This window comes from Chamaea fasciata, unplaced genomic scaffold, assembly GCF_029207755.1.
Source record: "Chamaea fasciata isolate MVZ Bird 193981 ecotype frontalis unplaced genomic scaffold, bChaFas1.0.hap1 SCAF_20, whole genome shotgun sequence".
Taxonomy (NCBI): Eukaryota; Metazoa; Chordata; class Aves; order Passeriformes; family Sylviidae; genus Chamaea; species Chamaea fasciata.
In genome coordinates this window covers 7,238,987-7,259,435 of record NW_027094105.1, presented here as the reverse complement: position 1 = coordinate 7,259,435, position 20,449 = coordinate 7,238,987, and the positions used below count along the sequence as shown (strand labels likewise).

Here is a 20,449-nt window from a genome sequence, read left to right as displayed (position 1 = left end):
TTTCATTCCTTTTGCTGCTGAAAGGAGGGAGATTTTCCTGCAGTAACTACCTCTCACAAATGAGGAAACGTTAGGAAACCTGAAGACTTTCTATCCTGGTTGCCCTTATGTTGGAACTGTTTCTCTTGGAATATCAAGGCTGCCTTTCTGTACTCAACACCAAACTGGAGAGGGAAAATTCTGTAAAAGCAGCAGAATCTGGGCTAATTTTGATGTCTTTGGCACTGGCAGCAAATTTTAGACAAGACAAAGCAAGCCAGTCATGTCTCAGTCCAATGACAACTCCATGATACCAATCTCTACAAATCAGCAAAGGTTGTTCAGGGCATTCACCTAAAACACGACTTTGGCTTAAGGAATGAAGTGAGACAGCCAAGGAAATCCAAGTGTTATCATTTAAACAGTGGCCAAGTTTACTGTGCTTTTCCCCTCCGCCCTCTCTCTGCTGAAGTTTTTATTTGCACATTTTGGAGCATCCCCAAGTGTTCACTGAACTCTTCAGGTCTCTCAGTTTGCTCCCTGTTCATCTCACTCTCCGTGGCTGACTCTGGGCTGGGATCCAGCAGTGCTGGGGGTGCTGTGGCATTGCCTGGGGTCCTCCTGCAGCTCTTCTCGAGTCCCTCTGAACCAACAATTCTGCTGGGATGGGTGTGTAGGAAAAGCTGTGGCTGCAGTCATGCACCATCAGTGCATTTCATGGTGTGCAATGCTGATTGGTCTCACAGGGTAAAATATGATGTGCTTTGTCAATTCTGACTATTTCCTCGTGGTCTAAAGCAGTCATTTTCAAAATTTCACCTTAATCAACTCAGTAGTTAACACACAAATTAAAACCATATACATGCAAGACTGATTTTGTAGCATTTTTGTAATGAAGATGCTGGCTTTGAGATCTGATTAGAACCAGAAAAACTTCTGAAAAATGAGGGAGGAGAACTTCAAATATAAAGATATTAAAATGGCAGCATTTTAATTTAATTAACATAGGCATTTATTTGCATTGGTAAGAGGACATGTGTAGATAAAACTGAGGACAGTTTTGCAGGTGTGAGGACTGTAAATGAAGATATTTAGCAACTGAGGAAGCACGAGGGGAAAGGAGGGCTGGCCAGTGTTGTCCAGCATCTCCCATCATGTCAATACCTTGCTGATTACTTCAGTAGTGTGGTAGCGAATTTGGCTGAATATTCTTCTGAATAAATGCACTAAGGCCACCCTTACATCTTGTACAGGTGAAAACTGAGTTTATGAACTCCACAATCAACGAGATTCAGGATTTCTGAGGTAAAAACATGGGCAGGATTGTGTCAGCTGTGCTCTGATTTGGTGATCTCCTTGGATCTGGGACTAATCCCAGAGTAAGGCTTTACTCAGAGCTCGTGTGGCAAAATTGGCCCAGGCAGAAAACCCTCAGCAGAACAGGAATTGTGCTGGTTTTGCTTGGATTCTCCAGGCTGAAGGTTTGGGAAGACAAGTGCATCAGTCTGTCGCAAATAGAATACAGTTTTGGTGATTAAAACTGACGAGTAATATTGCATATTGAATTGGAGACTGCTTTGTCATTACCACGAGGATTAGAAAGTGTAATCTTCATTAAAACATCAGTGGATTTACTGCTGTTTGCCTTGGAACAAGATATTTGCTCAGAATTTTCTAGTGAGTAAATTTAGTAAGTGCAGGGCAATTTAAGAGAGGGGAGCTGAATCCTGCCATGGCTGATTCTGCAGGAATGATGTGGGAATGATCCCTGATGTCTGACACATGCGCTGGATCCAATTCTACGGGCTTGGATCACCTGCAGCCACATAAATGTATTAATCACCATCACTTGAATTGGCTTCCTTTGGCTCAGGTGTAAGAGGTGACCCAGGGCTTTTATGCTTTGCAAGGATCATATTTTCTGTCCCTAAATCCATTATGTTTGCAAAATTCCATATTACAGAGTGCTGTCCTTTGAAATACATTTTGCGAAAGATTTTTATCTATTCCACGGAGACTTTTAAACATTACCCTTTCCTGACAGGTTCTGTGTCTCTTAGCTCAGTAGGGCACTGCCATGCTTTGATAAAAAAACTCTTTAAAATTTGTGGTCTATCATTCTTTTGACACGAATGCTGATTAATATCCCACTGAGTGAACAATCCTGTTCTGTTGAGAGACTGACCAAAGGTGAAGGTACAGTAGGTTAAAAGAGTAATGGTTTCATTTAACCTTCTAGTAAAAGCTTCTACTTCTGTGAACACAATTTGAGCTGATTTTCAGGACAGTCTATAGAAAAGGTTCCTCCTCACATACTTGCAGTGAAATCAAAGGGTTCATTGTGGCCATGAATGTGCCCCAAAGTTAAACAGATACAAAACAAAGAAATAATGTGTTTTCTCAACCCCTTGAGTCCTGTGCACTCTTCAGTTTGACCTTTTTTTTTTTTTAATACTTTGCAGCAAGACACTGAACTGTCAAAGCTATGTGGTGGTGGGTATGGAGGACTTACCATATTTTGTTAAGTTTCTTTTCTCCTTTTAAAAGTCCAGTTTTCTCATAGAACTCTGTCTCCAGTTGTACATTGCTAACCTCCATGGATGCACAGGTTTAACTGGCACAGGAATAAATCCTTAACTTCCATTCCACCAGCCAAAATATAATTTAAATTTGGAAACTTGCTGCCATTTTTTTGTTGTTGTTAGAGATATTACTGCCAGTCCATTACACTGAATCCAAGTTTTTATTAACTTCCAATGAATAAATTGCTGACATGCATTTTGCTTTGTGATTATTAAAGAATTCAGTGTACTCCAGTTTTGTGATTACAATCACAGAATCCTGAAGGTTGGAAAAGATCTTTAAAATCATCAGGTCCAACCTTACACCCTGCACCACCATGATGTTCACCACTAAATCACATCCTCAAGTGCCACATCCACACGTTTTTGGGCACATCCAGGGATGGTGACTCCACCACTTCCCTGGGCATCCTGTTCCAATTCCTGACCACCTTTTCCATGAAGAATTTCTTTTCTACTATCTAAACTTCCTTTGGCTCATCTTTAGACCATTTCCTCTGTTCTTACAGCAAGTTTTGCTCAGAAAAATCTTAAAATCAAACACAGCCAACCCAGTGGTGGCAGGAGCAATGGTTGGACACAATGACCTGGGAAATGGAGGAATGAATTCTGTTCTTAAGGTCTTCTCTGTAGCTGAACATTTGCATCTCAAACCTGGGAATTTTGATCAGCACAGCTTCCCAACTGCCCTGTGTGCAAAAGCTTGAGAGGGGCTTCCTTGGATTTATTAAGCATCAGGTTGTTTCACTGCTAAGGGCAGGAGAGCTCCAGCATCAGGCTGGATATTTGGGTTTAGTTCTTGTCTCGCAGAGAATTTCTCTGGTGGTTCCTAAGTTTCTCCTGAAGGTGTCTTCCTTCACCCCACCCCTACCTGACCCTGCTCTGCATCTCAACTGTTGTTTTACCTTGTTGATGTTTTGTCTATATTTGCTTTAACCAGATGCCCCTCTTTGCATGCAGCACTGGGACTCATCCCCTCTCTCCTATCAACAATAATTAGCCTTGTAAGACTAATGGAAGAAATCGTGTCTAATTACCCTGTTGAAGGCCCAATTATGTTATTAACATTTGTGGGCTATAAGCTAATGATGAGGAGAGCCTCTCATTTGCATAGCATTAAGTTAATTGAGCTGGAAGCTATGGGGTGGATAGCAGTGATGAGAGCAGGATTCTGTTACAGAATGGATAATGATGACCGGAGCAGGACGATTCACCTGACAGGTTTATTAATTAACAGCTATCTGATTACCTCAAAGAAATGGCAAGTGGCAGTGCTTCTGAAGGAAGCTGCAGTATTTTTTTTAATGAAAGGTGCTCTATCACTGTGGATGTTCTGGGGTGATTTATGGTAATGGCAGAGTAAGCTCTTTCCTGGAAGCCAACACAAAAACCTGTTCTGCTTTCCTCCCTGCCCTTAAAAAACATTCTGCAAAGGGCTGGTATTTGTGAATATTCCTCATACGCAAAGTCTGTGCTGCTGAGTTTGTGTGGTTGTCTGAACTGTGCATTTGGGAAATTCTTAATTGTTGTGTAACCTGGAAGCTTTGCCCCCAGAAGAACCAGAGGATTTGATTTTGTAAAAGGTGTTTTTCATTATGGTGTTAGGCAGGATTCTGTGTTATGTTACTGGGGAAATAATATAAACATTCAGCTTTTCACATTTTCCTGGTGTGTGCAAGCTGCAAGTGGAGGTGAGTGTCCTTTCCTTCAGTTTATTTCTGAGTACAAACAGTTGTGCATAGTGGTTGGGCCTTTTAAGGAACAGGAGCATTCATTTAAAACACTTCTGAGAAGAAAAATCCATCTTTTGCTTTTTTGTTAAATGTCAGATTCTGTCTGATTAATTCCAAACACATTGTAATTCACAACAGATTCAGACAGAGTCTTGTTTGAACTAGAGTATCTTTTGGAGGAAAAATCACTCTGTTTAACAGTTGCCTGTGCAATCAATCCAAGAGCGAATAACTTCCTCTGCAGTTACTCATCGTTAGAATCCCACACCTCAGTTGTGAATGTATCTGAATGTCAAACACAGTTTCCAGTCAGCAGATCTTTTATATTTTCTTCATCTACTCTGAAGAGCCCATTATTAAATCCCGTGAGCTCCAGACCTTACCCAGTGACTGAAATCCTCAGTTCATCCTCAAAATACCTTTGACCAGACATGTCTCGGGGAAAAAGAGATCACTACAGACTTTAACCTTTCAGATAATGACTTTTTATCCATTTAAGTGGCCTGATGATTAGTGTGTCAATAGTAATAGACTTGTGAGGAGCAGAGACTTACAGATAAAATGTGTTCACTGTTATTTTCATAGAATCATAACATGTTCTGAGCTGAAAGGGACCCACAAGGATCAGGGAGTCCAACTCCTGACCCTCACCCAACAATCTCACCATGTCCCTTGTTGTCCAAATGTCCCTGGAGCTCTTGGGACTGTGCCCCAGCACCCTCCAGGGGAAGAACCTTTTCCTAATTCCCACCTAAACCTCCCCTGACACAGCTCCAGCCATTCCCAAGAATTTCTATGCAAAATGTTGCCCTGTATTCTGCATCTGGCATTTGTTGGACACTGAGAACATTGAACTGATGTTGGTAGAGAGGCCAGAATTTTAGTTTAGTTGCTACATAGAGACATTGACATTGACCACAGGCACTTCTGGTCAACAGGAGAAGAGAAGCAAAATGAAAGATGAAGGAAATAATCTGGGGGAACAGCTCCTGATCTGAGCTGTTCAGTGGTCCTGGCTCAGGGCTGCCAGGAAGAGCAGATTCCAGGGGATTGAGGGTCGATTATTCCATGTAGCTGAGCTGTTGTGGTCATCTGTGTGATGTGGAACAAGTCAGAAGCATCTGTGGGACTTTTCCTCCATTTCCTTCCAGTCTGTGATGGTTCAGAGCCTGTGGTTGTGTAGAAATCACTGGAAGAGGTTGTTCAGGACAACCAGCACAATGAATAAAAGCCTTTAATGGAATTTAAACCCTCCATCCTCCTCGTCCTCATTAGCTTCCTGTAATCACACATTCAGTGTGGGTAGAAATATCTTTACCATATAAATTAGATTTTCTGTAAGGTGTTCTGTGGTTCACCACAGTGCCTGGCTGTGTAAAATAGACAAACACCGATCCGATAGAGCAGGAATTATGTATTTAATTCAGAGTTCTGTATAGAGTGCTCATAAAAGCTTGATCATGACAGAGGGGCCAATAAACATTTGGGAACATAAATATTTCTGTAGGAAATGGCTTTGTGAAGCATTTAGTTGCTGAGTAATAAGAACAACAGAAAAAATCAGAATAACAGAAACCTGTAGGTACTGATCTGATGGGTTATATATGTTGCAATGGTAATAATGTTGAGGGAGAATTTTTATGGGACCAGTAGCAACGAATACATCGAGTCCTGCCAATTTACTAATGAATTCATTTTTCTTGTGCTTGCCCCACTTGCCATCCCTGCTGTTCAAAATTCAGCTTTAAACCTGAAAAGCAGTGGATGGCACGTCGGGGCGCTGAGCTGCTCCTCTGAGTTTGTGTGAGCTGAGTGTTTTGAGTCTTGGGCCATTTCTGGAACATCCATTATTTGTGTATTTAGGCAGCAGTCCAGCCAGACAACACAGGGACATGTATTTTAGGAAAGCACACATCAAAAAGTGTTTTAAATGGCCAAATTGTAGGACAAAACATTCTGGCAACACAGCTGGTGCTCTGTCAGTCTGTGGGCTGGAAAATAAGTAGAGAACCTGTAAGAAAAAGAAAAGCAACCTAGGAATAGCTAATCAGGTTAGAAGGGATGTTTTGGCTGCAAGGATTTTTTATGGCCATAGAGAAAAATTGAATAAGATTAAAAAAATGTTTGTCCATCCTGTCTGACAGATGTGGGAGAAGATGGAATCGTTTGTTACTTCTCTGTTTTTCCTCTGAAAACAGCAGCAGCAATGAGCTGGCAGGCACAGTGAAATGCAGTTAGCAAAAGTAATGGGAGTTGAAAGTTTGACCTTTTGTGATGGAAATTTGATATGAAAAAAGGGTCTTTTGATAATTTCTCTATCCAATCAGATATGGGAGATGTCTTGATCCTGTTTCCTTATTTGCATGCTGACTGATCTCATTTGAAAACCCAATCATTCAGAAATATTGGGACGTCAACAGAAATGTTACAAACAAGAAGTTGTTTTATCTGAAAGGTCTGCAGGATGTCATCTCTTGTTTTTCACTCCAGTGGCCTGATCTCTTCTTCATGATTCCATGTTTTTATTGGCAGGATAAGCTGAACATATTGAAATGCAAATAGCCCTTTCCACATTGAACCGAAATATAGGAGTTTTTTTCTGTGTGATTGATTGTATCCAGGGCACTTCAAAAGACACAAAGAAAATACTTTCTGCAGTGCCTCTGATTCCTTGACATTGCCAAGTTCTGACGTTTCCTGTTAGCAATCATTGGCACGGAGTGATTCCTGAGCCTGCTCTCACCTCTGCTTTTCTCCCATGTACTGCCCACAGTGCTGCTCACTGTTCCCGGGACAGAGTCTGAGCTCAGTTTTTCTGCACAAACGCTTTTTTCGTTATTAACCGGCGCTCTTTGTTGCTGTCCCAGGTGCTGAACGTCAGAAACGTAATTTAATGGATTTTACCAAATTGCAGATGTATCTAATCCTACAATGGGTAGTTCAAAGCCCCCCCAAGATCACATGCAGGGTGTAGAACTGTCCCCATGATTATCTGGAAAGTCAGATTTCACAGCTGAGGCGCTGCCCACTTAGGTGAGCTTAGGATCAACTTTATCTCCCAGACAATTTAACCTTTCTATTTTCTAGAGCAGGCAATCCAATTTCCATTTTACTCAGCCTCCCAGTGGGTTGATGACAAGTTTTTCCTGCTGTGTGACTGGTGTCATTATCCCTTATGTCGGAGCCTACCTGTTAAACTAAGCCAAAGTTCTGCATCTCTTAACCCAGAAACTGGGGACAAACTATCAATATATGGTAGTTCTGAATAGAGAAGCATTTAAATTTTTTTTTTTTGCATGCTTTTTAACATCAGTGTCAAGCTATATGAGGAATCTTTTTTCTTTAGTACCCCGGGTTTTTTCCACCCAGACTGGCCTAAGCCTGCTAGTCTGAGTGCTGCCCTGGGAACTGGGATGTGCAGCTCCTTCTTTTTGGGGCCACTTAGGTTTGCTCTTTTTAGAAAAAAAAGCAACTATTCACTGAATGAAGGTCTCTTGCCTCCCTGCTGAACACCTGCTTGCAAAGCCATCCTGATTTCTGGTGGAGGGCTCTCCAGAGGGATTGCTTTCCAAACCCAAATCCTGGAGGGAACAGGTGTGAGGAAAGGGATGAGCCAGATTATAAACTTTGCATAATGACTTATCTTGGAAGTTGCTGAGCTGGTGCTTGTACAACACTTCGGAATGGAATGCTCCAAATTAGAGAGGTCAGGATTTACCACGGAGTCCCTCAGGTGGATGACAAAACACTTTGCCAGGGACACATGGAGGTCTGCAGTCTTCACCACTGAGCTAAAGAAATCCAGTATTCACCCAGCTTGTTGTTTACCCTGGAATAGATTCCAGGGTCTAACCACGAAATAGTGCCTGTGTGAGATGTTGATCTGATTGTACCTAATTTCTTCAGCAATACCTCTGGATGTGGGCTGGGGATTTCACTGCTGGAAGAATGTGCCTGTTTTGACTGAGGAGTAACTTGACTGATAGGCCCCTTCAAATCCAGAGAATCTGTTTCATCAAACCCTGTGGCCTGTCAGCTGTGGGAGAGTGCTTTGTGAAGCAGCAGGAATGGCAAATTCCCCCATTCCTTGTGCAGCAAACTGGAGTTGTTGGGATGAGCAGCTCGCACGTCTCAGCAGCTCTCTGAATTAGACACCGAGCGTTCTCCCAGATGGGAAATCAACCTCCTTCATCTCTGGTGTGCTTTAGAATATCAAACCACCTAAGTTTAAACACGATGTGTTATTCTTGATAACCACAGCAATCCAGCTCTTCCTTGCTGGATTTTTTTAATGCACTTCCCTCTCCACCTTCCTCGTTCGCTCCTCGGTATTAGAAAAACAAAAAGGCAGCTCAGCGCACCAATATTTTCTCCACGGTGAAGTCAGCATAGAATATTAGTGTCCAAAAAGTTGTAAAACAAAAGACTATCATATGTTGCAGCTTTTAATCATGTAATTGCTGAGTGACATTTAACTCTGAGGCTTTAAGTTACTCCTTTTCAGCCAGCCTTCTCCTCGTGCCCCTCTCGTCCCTCCCTCCTCCCAGAGCAACCTGCTTTTGCAGAGTAGTGCTTTAACTACACTGAAGTTTGGCTGGGCTTCTACATATTACAGCAGCAACACGAAAGCAAACAATTGAAGTATTTGAGAACAATGAAATATGTATGGCTATCTGTGACAGCCCTATAAAGCAGAGCAATTAGCCGCGTAATCCGAGAAAGCCAAAGCGCCCGGCAGCCCACGGTTCCCTATTAGTTAAATGCTTTTTGTACGTCCTCATCCCATCAAATCAACTAACACTTCCTTTAATTGGTTCATGAATTATACAGCTCGGCTGCATTATAATTTAATCACCAGTAAACATTCCTGGGGCCTGCTGTAAAGTGTATAGCGCTCATTAATTCCTTAATTTCAGCAGATGGAAGGGGAGATCGGATGAACGGTGGCAGTACAGAGCGCCTTGGGCAATGGAAGAAGGAAAAAAAGGTGGGGGGCCGTTTAGATTTTTTAAGGGCTGTCAGAAACTCAATCTGTGAGCTGTCAGCAGCCTGGACCCGCTCCCCCCCCCCGCCTCCCCCTGCCTTCACCCCACCTACCGCTGCAAGTGACTGACGGATTCATATGGAGCCTTGTCAAGCCGTCTTTAAACATCAAGCCAGCGGGTAAACCAAGCCCAATGTAAATTAATTCTTGTCTTACGGGCCCCCCTTTCTCTGTCCCCATGAATATTTCATGGCGGGCAGCATAAATATTAATTCTAATAGCTCTGCACAGTGGTTATTATTTCTGTTTTATGACAAATATTCATAAAATATTCAGGACCCTTTTTTAGAACATTTACACACTTGATTGTGAAATTTTCCAGCTTCCTGGGGACACAGTAAACATATTGGGGTTCTCTTGATGGACTTTTTTCTCTCTTAATTAATACTACGCCACATTAATATTTAATCAGATTTAGTTTTCCTTTCCCCAGAAGTGAACCCTATTACATTTGAGGATTTATTTGACAGTATTTAAACAGGGAATTTTTATTCCCTATTATGAAATTGGTTTCCTTTGACACATATATAAAATGACACATTATAATCCATCCTTTTATTCCCTCCCCTTGCCCCCAAATCATACACTTTTCCGGTGTCAGTCCTTTTATTTATTTTCACATACCAAATACCTTACTAACGACAAAAGTTAGTGTTTAAATGTTGGGGGTGTGGGTTAAGCATCATTTACTCTAAATTTGATTCAGTTTATTTAATAAGGGAAAAAAGCATAGGTTTTACCCTTGTTAGGAGCAGGAGGTGCTGGTGCCAAGCTGCAGGCAGGTAGCAAAGGCGTCAGTCCTGAGATGAGTTTGTTGGTGCTTAACCCTGGAGCTGTTGCTCCGCTCCAGATTTGCTTTGCAGAATCTAATTATTGCAGGGCAGGGTCACAGGGATCTGAGGAAACACTTCTGCATTTGAGGGAGAGGCTTCAGGTTCCTGACCTCGGGCCTCTGGGGCTGCAGAGGCTGTGGATTATCTGAGGAGGGGTTTGATTAACCTTGTGCAGGGCAGGAATGGTGCCAGGCACACTTCTCTAAAGCACTGCTGGCTGCCATCTTATTCTGTGATTCATAAAGCACCGCTGGAATGAACTCCGGGGGGAATGCAAAGATGCTGGAATAACAGCTGAGAGGAAGGAGGAGGCAAAGAATAGAAATGAGGGGAGCAATGTGAAGCAGTTCAGAATGCAGGTATTAATGCATCCAAGCCACTTATTACACACAGAAGGAGTTAATGTTGCCTCCTCTAAAGAAGCTTTAAAAATACATTGAAGCCACTCCTACAAACACATTTTCTCTCTGTGTGTGCCTTTCACTGTGCTCTGTCATGTTTGCACAGCCCCAAGTCCTGCAGGCCATGGAAGGGCTCAGGCTGCCCAAAGGCCTGCGGCTCCTTGCTGCTGTGAATCCATGGAGCTGCTTTGCTTTATCCCAGCTCCAGACCCCGTCCATTGTTCTGTCAGACAGGCACCAGTGCCTGTTCGCCCCGTGTGAGCTGGTGTGGCATCCTCTGGGACGCTCCTGAGCCACCAGGCTGGTGGGGTGGGACACAGAGGGACCCTGTCACCTCAGCTGTCTGGGCTGGTGGAGCCCAGCTCATGCAGCTGGGGGGGTGGAAAACATCTAACAGAGTCATAACTCTGCACTGCTGCTGAGGGGAAGGAACATCTGCACTCACGAAGGATGTTGTTCACCTCACTCCCCTGGCCAGCAGCCATGCCCTGGGAATAGTGCCCCACTTAGCTGCCTTTTGTAGTTATTTGACAGAAATGCATCCATTTGAAAAGATCCGGGGTCTGGAAATAGCTTGTCATGCCATGAATCATCATAAGAGCTCAATGAGCAAACTACTTGTGCTGATTAACCTGTGTTTTAGTGTTTATGCAGTGTATTTTCCCTGATGGTTGAAACCTAGAGGGTGAAATTACTTCCCAAAATAGAATCAAGCATCTTTCATCAGAAGATATCCCAGAGTTTGAAAGAAATCAGTGAATAAAACCTCCCAACAGCTCCTTCCATAAATAAGAGATAAGGATCATTTTATCCATTGCAGAGACATGCAGGAGGAGTATTTAGGGTAGGGAATAAACTGCGATTCATGTTGAGTCAGGGGTGCAGCCTCAGCAGAGCCTTTGTAGGCTGGTTACCCATGGGCAAAACACCTGGTGAGAGCTGCACTCACCCCTGAACAAGCCTTGGGAGAAGGTAGATGGGATCTGTGGAACCAGTTTGAATTTTTAAGAGGGGGATTGGGGATGCAGAATGTAATTGCGGAAATATAACCTGCTTGGCATCCTGTGTCTGGGCCATGGCTTGAGAAGAGATTTAGCCAAGGTTTCAGGTTCAAGGTGTCCTTATGTCATAGGGAAGGGGATGTTCTGTATGGGAATTGATTGATCCAAGGCGGTATCTCTGGCTGGAAAGTCAACAAAGATGAAATGGTCAGGGTTTTATCTGGAATTAGGTACTTGGACTCAAATCTGAACCTCCTCGTACCTGTCAAGTTGGACAACTGTCTTGATTTGTCATGTTGTTGTGATCACTCAGTGGTGCTATCCAAAGAAAAGACCTTTTTGCTATGCTGATAATTTTTGTACCCTGACCAAAGCTGCCATCCCTCTCTTTTCTGCTTGTGAAATCCAGAAGTTTGTACAGTTTTGTGCACTTTTTGTAACTTTTAAAAGCTAATAATATGGTCAGTTTTAACAATGAGAGTCTTAGAGTTCACCCAGATTCAGGAAAATTTCTAGAGATGGTTTTGACCCTCTGCCAGTTCAGTCCATGGTGCCCCCAAGGCTTTTCCGTGCACTGTGAGAACTCTGTGATTTCCTTCCCCACCTGCTGTGGCTGCTTTGTGAACCAAAGGGAGGAGCTTGTGTTTGTGCCAGGGTTCACACCAGGACTGTACCTGTGCTGGCCTTTTAGGACCTGCAGCATCCTTACACTTCAACCTCAGCTCTTTCTCAGCTTTATATTTCAATTACAAAACTTGTAGCCATTGCATTGCCCGAAAAGAATCCTCCAGGAGAGTTGTTTTCCGTGGGGAATTGTGCCACAGCATCAGGAACGCTGTTGAAATCTCCATATGGAGTAAGATGTTCTGTGCCTCATGGAAGGCACAATTATTGTTAGCCTTGAATTTGACATTTTCTATTTGTCTGCCTGGAAAAGGAGGTAACTTTATGTCCCTTCCTCTCTCTTTCTTTCATTCCCTCCTTCCTGTTCTTTTTGCTCTGATTTAGCTGAGGGTCTGTCGAAGTTCTGCCAGCAAAGTTTGCTGTAACTTTGACATCACACAGGCATCTGATCTTCACATTTTTATTATTTTTTTTTTTAAGCAGACTGATGTGGTACGTTGTAAACTGCCAGGAGCATTTGCTAATTTAGTAGTTAATGACAGTCACAGAGAGTGTTTTTCTTGCCCCTGGAGAGGTTTTAGACACAGCTGGGGTAGATTTGCCACTATCAATTATGCACAATTTTAAACAAGAATTGGCCAGCAGGGGCCTTTTTTTTTTTTTTTTTTGCAGAGTGCAGAGCGTGAAGAATGGGAATATGGCAGCTGGTACCTGCCTGCGATGGGGAAGATATATAGGAGTCAAGAAAATAAGGGAAAGATTAATAGCTTACTATTTTTAAAGTTGCAGTTTCAACTCAAAAGTTTAAAAGCTGCATTAAAAGTGGCCCAGTATTGGCTGGTGGTGTATTTTTGTTTTAATTTGAGCATCCTAAATTGTTGCAAAGCTTGACCTGGCCCTGGTATAGCCATAAGCAAGTCAGTAGTCTCTGTTTTTAAAAGCCAGGTGGGGATCAGGATCCTGTCTCAGATATCCTGTTGTGTTGTCTTTACATCCTTAAATGGAAACAAGGTATGAATTTGATTTCATGGTATAATCTAATTTCACAGACAATAGTTCTATGAAAAGGGCTTGGCTTTGGGCTTCATTCCACCTGTGTCAATCCAGAGCAACCCCAAATAATGGGAAATGCCAAGGATGAGAATCTGACCTAAGTCAATAGCTCAGGTCTAGAACAGCCAACATCTGGATGCATCTAGGTCAGCCTCACGAAGCAGCTGTGCTTAAATGACAGGACCTGGCTCACAGGCAGAGCTTCAGCTCTCTGGAGATGTGAAGGCAGCTGGCAGGGCAGCAGAGCCATCCTGGCAGGGGACTGTCCTTAGCAGGAGCCTTCCTTATTCCCTAGCACAGGATTCCAGGGTTCAGGCACACAGCACCTGCTTCTCTTGCAGCATCACTCAAAATGTTTCCCTTACAGGTGTTTGAAGTCAGTGTGGCTCTACCCAGAAAACAGGAAAACTACCACCAAATAAATTCTTGTGAGGACAGCACTGAGCACTGCCAGTTGTTAATAACTTGGATTAAGTGGGTTGGTTGCCATCTGGAACAAATGCAGCTCAGGATTAGTGGAATGCTGTTGTGTAGGTCACAAATCCTTCACTTATGGCGTGGTTGGGACACGTTTTTTCAAAAATGCTGTCTCACCTTGTGGGGTGAAATAACGCCTCTGCCACCCCTGCTCTTCCCTCTCCTCCCTCCATTTGCCAGGGGAAGCATCAGGATGCCCTGGTGACCTGCAGGCTCTGAGATGACACTGTCTGAATAGTCAGAAGCCAGAAGTGGCTGGAATGCTCTTCTGGAATGCCAGATGGCTGGTAGGAAAACAGCGTTATATTCCAGCTGTTAGGGCTGGAATACATTTCATCACCATCCAAAGGCAGCAAGTTCTCATTTGACTGGGTACACAGAGAAGGTGTCATCATCATTATTAATTTGTTGGAATTTAATCTCTCTAATGTATCTGGAAGCTGCACTAGATTAGATAAGTGATGTCAAGTACAGTGAGGAAGAGGCAGGATTCTGACACGTGGATGTTTTGTGCCTTTTAACAGTTGTGTTCACAGTTTTATCGTCTATAAAAGCTGACAGGACTGGACCTTTTCCCACATATCCCTCTCCTGGGAGATGGAACAAAGGAGAGAGGACAGAGCTGTGCTTGGGAATCACTCAGTGGGAGTCAGGGGGACGTTTGTCCTCAGAGACCTCAGAGGCTGCACCGAGTTTTCCCCACAGTCTCCAGCTGGATGCCAGAGATTTTTTGGTTGCCCATAGGCGGATTCTGACCCTGTGGCACAGGAGTGAGGATTCCTGGTGCCCCTCTGCCCAGCCCTCCCCTCACCCTGCTGCTGACTGACACCACTCCCCTCCTGCAGCTGAACTGGGAGCTGTGGCAGAGGAGCTGTGCTGGATGCTAATCCAGCAGGGTAATGTCGTGTACTTTGATACGAGGCTGTGTTTCCTCGCCTCCCTGTCTACCAATCCTGATGACATCTGTTTCATATTCCCCCTTGATAGGAGTTGTGACACATTACAACCTACAAAGCCTGGCTGATTCCTAAAGTGAGCTTTACAGAGGATGCATTTATGTGAGAAATCCACGCTGGCTGTGTGGAAGGGGCCAAGCTCTGCTTGGAGAGGAATCCAGTACTTGCAGGGAGTTGTTCCAGTTACTGCTGGATCAAGGTCATGGGTGCATCCCTCTATGTTACAAGGATTTCCAAGAGAAATCCAACAAATGTGTTACCTGGGCAGCTGGAGGGTCTGCTTTGTTATGTGATCAGAGTCACAGCAGCCTGAGCAAGGGACAGAGGCCAAATGTTGCTCAGAAGTACCTTGAGGAGCTGCAGGAGATGTATCAGATAGCCAAGGCTAACACTTCCCGGCCTGCATCCACGTAAATAGGCTTTACTCGTGTGAGCAAACCTCCTGGGGCTGCGTAATAGACTGTGTGGGGTGTGTGTCTCCTTCCAAATGGTAATAAAGCTTTCTAATTGGAAGTATTTTAAGTCTAGACTGTAGTTCTGTCAGTGGTTTTCCCCTTCATCTTCTTTTTTTTATTTTTTTTTTTTCTCCTTCTGAACGATTTTAAACTGACAGCCCTGGGGAGTGTTGTTTTCTCTTATCTGTGGGAGATGTGTGGAGTGGCAGGGTAAGGCATCCCACCTTCCACTGGAAGGACCCTTGGACTGGGAGTTTGTGCTGCTGTACAGTGAATTCTGTGTGTGCTGTTACACAGTGCACATGGGGGAAGGAAAATCCGTATTAGCAGGGATGTCTGCACCCTCCCACATCTTCCCCCTACACTCCTCTTTAATGGTGACACCAGACTGGATAATAAGCAGCATCTTGTTTGGAAAAGAAGGGAGTCTCAGACAAGGCTTTCAGAGTTCATTTTGTTGGCAGCTTTTTAAGTGGAGTTTTTTAGGCTCTTGTGTTTCAAATACCATAATACTTTTTGTGTTCCTAACTATGAATTACGACAAGCTTTCTTGATATGCCAGGTTATAATCCTTCAGTGGGTTTGTTTATCTCAGGATATAATAGGAAGCCGTATCAATTATCATGACTGTGTAAATGTTGTTCCTCTCTACTAGAATATTCATCTTGAGACATATCATCAGATGTTACCTGTTCTGACAATCACGTTTTTGTGCCATTGTTGGGCAACAGAAACAAAGAAAAACAAAATGTTAAGAGTGTAAGGGATAAAAGAGTGTTGAAACTGTTGTTCTTTTCCTGTCTTTGGAATCTCCAAGATCTTGAATGTTTTATTCCTGGCTGTTATTTTGTTACCACAGTGTGAATAGAAGTCATTATCTGTAAACATTTGAAAAGAGAGATGATTTTCATAACTTTAAATCCTACAAAGGATTCTAGTAATCTGCTATGTGCATGCCAAGGTAGAGCTCAGCCTTTCATCTGGTCTGATCCCACCCAGTCAGTGTAAAATGTTCCTTTGGTGAATGTCTAAACCACGCAGTATCTCCTGTGAGAAGCAGACAAAAAATGAAAATGGGAAGCCTGGCCTTGAAGGCAGCAGCAGGAGAAGGTGTGTTGTAAAGAGAAGTGTATTTACAGCCTTCAGGTTGTGCTTTGCTGGGAAAAATTATTTTCATAGGTTCAAAGGGAGCCTTATTTTTTTATTTTGTTCTGAGCTAATTGTCAAATGTGATCTTGGTGCAGATCTGCTCTAGTCACCAGCAGCTGGGGGACAGGGGATTCATGTCTGCTCACGCTCAGCAGTTTGTCAAGAATTTTCAGCTGAGGAGCTTTAGAAGACAAATATAAAATTAACAGGACCAGTACAATGAACCAAAAAGACAAGGAATCAATGTGAGGTGGGCACAACAGTTGATAGGCAACAGTGGGATGTCCCTGGGTGCACGTGGGGCACGTTGTTTTCTGGTTCTGCATCCCTCATCCACGTAAGGGCGTTTGTGTCATCACTGTGAGATGGGTTGGCAGCTCCTGCTCCATCCCCCAGTGAAAAGCTGCTCCTGGTGTGGGACCCACCCCAGTGACACTGTGGGGCTGCCTCTCTCAGATGCTGAGCTACTCTCACTCACTCAGGCTCAATGGGAATTGCAGATTCTGATCTTCAGATGAAGCATTCAGCATTAATATTTCCTTTTAAGCAGTGTCACCAGCAAGGCCCAGCCGTGCTGAGCTGCTCCCCGTGCCCTGGCAGTGCTGATGGAAGGGACAGGGAGTTGTCAGCAGCATCAGGTGTTCTGTCTTACCACTCACCCTGCTTTGAGGGATGCAGGGCAGGAGTGGGAGAGCAGAGGACTCACTCAGGGGGAGGCAAGGGCAAACGGAGTGGAAGTGGGCTGAAACAGCAAGAGGAAAATCCTTGTCATGGGCACTGGAGAAACGCATAATTCTGGCACACAAGCTCTAACTCTGTCCTTGACAGGAGCAGCAGAGGTTTTTTGTTTACCTTTGGGGGCATGCCATTGTGATTGTGTTTGCTGCTTGGGTTGGGAAGCGGATCTGGAGAAGTTCAGAGGGAAGTGCTGGGTGGTGAGCGGGCTGGAACAGACTGAGAGAGGCTCCAGCTGCAATTCCCCCACACTGAGCTGTCAGAGCACACAGCACACACAGTCCCTGTGCCACAGAGCTCCTGCCTTGCTGAGCCTGCACACCAAACCAAACCCGAGGAGAAGCTGTGCAGAAACGCTGTGCTCGTGTTTGTGGCACTGCAGGCTTGGGGGGACTGTCACTGCCACCGCTGCTCTGCATTTGGTGAGGATTAACTCCCACTCTGAAGGTCACAGGAGATGTTCTCAGGATGTTAATGCACTTAATTGTTGTGTTCTCCACAGGGTGTTCTTCTTTAATCTCCCCCACGAGTCCATCATGGAGCGCCTGTCCCAGCGGAGGACTGATCCCGTCACTGGGGAGAGGTGAGCACTCCTGGCTCTTGGGTAACGTTTTCCTGACTGCCAGGGAGATGAAAGCACCAAATAGGCTTCTTAGAAATCTAAGGAGCTCAGGAATGCTCTACTCCTGCTTAAGGATTCCTCAAAAGAGAAGTTAAAACTTTGATAGCTCCTGAAACACCAGCCCAGCTTCCTGCTGCAGCAGCTCCTCAGAACAGGGGGTTCTAAATGCTGGTGCCTGAAATCTGCAGCAGCAAATAGCTCAGGTCTAACATTTCAATGGTAACTAAATTGGTCGGTAAAATAATGCTGAGGGAAGATGTCTGAAACCTAGCCTAAATGCAGATGGTTTTCAGATATTCCCATGGGAATTCTGAAGGCTTCCCAGCAGGGGAAAATGGAAAACTTGCTGCATTTTACTTCCCCAGGCTCCTGTGATGGTCCTGTCTGCTGGGAGGTATTAATGTATTTCCTGCTCAGCAGAGCAGACTCATTTGAGTCACTGAGTCACTGTAAGGTTGGTTCATCTCACTGGTGTCACATCCCCTTGTCTCACCAGTGACCTTCAGCTTTCCTGCCTTCTCCACCCTTGATTTCCAGGGGACAAGTCACAAAACAAAATTTATCTTCCCAAATACCTGTTGGAGCTGGCATGTGTTCACAACTTCGCTTGTGGTCTGGTTTTATGATCCCCACACATAAATTTTAAGCCTTTATTTTACTTTTCTAAAGGCTGAGCACATCCTATTGCATCAAAGACAAATCCCGAACCTTCAAAGATTAAGGCCATAAGGAGTGGATTTGTCCCAAAGTGATGGGTGATTATTCAGACATCTCACTCGAGGTGCAGCATTAACTTGTGACAGCAGCAGTGATTTGCTGTAACTGCTCTCTTTGCTTTAGTAATGAGCAATGTGGTTTTTCAGCAGAAAGGAACAGGCTGAAGCAAATCATCCCCACATCTTTGCATTTCTCATCATTAGGATTAGGCTGTTCAGTATCTGCTCCAGTTCACACGCTTCCCTCTCTCACACTCTGGGGTTTATTCCTCACAAATTCTCCGTGAATTGAATTGTTTCAGGTGCTGTGTCTAATCCTTGGCACTGTGTAAAGCCTGCCCCTCTGGCTGCAGGGCAGGGGTGGCCTTCAGCTGTGCCCTAAACCGTTCCCATGTGGAATGAGCTCCGTGGCCACATCACTGGATGCAGCTCTGCAGACATAGACTCTGCTCTCTGCTTGGTTTTGTATTTATCCCAAAAGTTTCAGAAAATTTGTCTGTACAGGAGGGGGGGTAAGCTGGTTTTGTGTTAGGGCAGAGAAGACATTTATTCAGAGTTAGGATGACCAATTCTAGCAGGGAATTTAAACACTTGATTGCAAAGGAACTTTTAGAGGTTGTTGGGAGCCTTTGGCAATGCAGGAATATCATCAGAATTCCTTTGGTGTCAGCTGAGCTGAGCTGTGGCACTGCTACAGGACTCTGAGGATGAAAATCCTCTTTCCTGCTGAAGTAACTGAGGGAAGCCACAACTGTGGATTGAGGGAAGCCAAATTCTGGCATTTGGAAAATAAAAAATAACCAAAACATGTCTCAGGTGAATTAACCTCTTTTTACCTTCTGCTACAACATAAAGATGTTAGCAATTAAATGTCTGAGAGCCTTCAACACAGTTTAAGTGACAGGTCGCAGCAATGCTGGACACAGGGCTGTGTTTATGTTTAAAGTTAGGCTTTTTCAGATGCCTTTTTAAAGACAGGAGTCAAAGATTACTGAGTAATGTAATAGAAATTTCTCCTTGTGTGGAGCAGATAAACACTCCCTGTGTCACCTCCAGAGAAACCCTGGGCCTTTGAGGACCCAGCATTCTTAAGGGCAGCAGTGACAGCAATTTCCCTGTCCTGAAATTTCCAATCTGTGTTTTAAAACCCCAGCCTGGAGCAGAAAGAGGCCATGGGGCTGTGATAGGTAAAAGCATGGAGTATCTGCAGAAGTGGCTGCTGTGTCCTCAAGCTGAGCTGAAACTGTGGCATTTCTTCTTCTCTGCAGATACCACACGACATTCAGACCAGCTCCCACTCCCGAGATCCAGGCCCGGCTCAGGCAGAACCCCAAAGATGAGGAAGAAAACATTAAGAAGCGCCTGGACATCTATTGCAGCAATGTCAAGGCCCTGGAGGATTTTTACCAAGATGCCTTTTATGTCAATGCTGACCAAGACCCTTATGTTATCTTTGAGTTCATAGAAAGTTGTGTCATTAAGCCCCTTCCATGTAAAAACATTTGAAGTTTATAATTAGAAGGGATGGTTTGTGGAAGAGTTGATTTTGAATTTTTCCCCAGAATATTTGCAGCCTGGTTGCTGAAGTGGCAGGGAAGGGGAAGTCAGCCAAGCTGTGCTAAATCTGAAGCTCATCAAGGCTGAGTGAAGTACAGAGGGTAAGAAATTAGGCTTAAGGGGGAAGTTTTTTGGCTTTTGTTTCATGATGCAAGATATGAAACACCATGGCTGGGGAAGTCCTGTGTTTAACTCAATTTATTTTTTCTGTTTCTGAATAGTAGTTTTGTCTTCATTAAAACCCATGAGTATTAAAGCTGTTAGATGTGTTTGTGTCTTAATTCTCCACCAAAACCACCCAGGCAGTCACTGCAAGCAAACCCTAAAGCAAAAAGAAAGAAAAACAAAGCTCCCAGCTCTGCAGTGAACTTTCTCCACAGTGTTTGAGATCAGGGGCACAGGTTTTCACTCCCCTGTGCTGACAAACCCCTCTGCAGGTGCACTGGCCATCCCCATTCTGCTGGGCAGAAAGACTCAGAACAGCCGGACAGGATATCCAGAGCCATGGAAAACTGACTGACTGCAGGTTCAG

General features: G+C 44.1%; 1 protein-coding gene across 3 annotated transcripts in view; it reads left to right on the top strand.

The window, feature by feature from the left end:
- Positions 1 to 20,168, top strand: part of AK8 (adenylate kinase 8) — a 66,350-nt gene extending 46,182 nt beyond the window's left edge. For all 3 annotated transcript variants that reach the window (XM_066201427.1, XM_066201426.1, XM_066201425.1), the window contains 2 exons: positions 17,525 to 17,605; positions 19,629 to 20,168. In XM_066201427.1, coding sequence (XP_066057524.1) covers positions 17,525 to 17,605; positions 19,629 to 19,866 — 319 coding nt within the window. In that variant the 3' untranslated portion in view covers positions 19,867 to 20,168. The remainder of the gene's footprint in view (positions 1 to 17,524; positions 17,606 to 19,628) is intronic.
- The last annotated feature ends 281 nt before the right edge of the window (positions 20,169 to 20,449 follow it).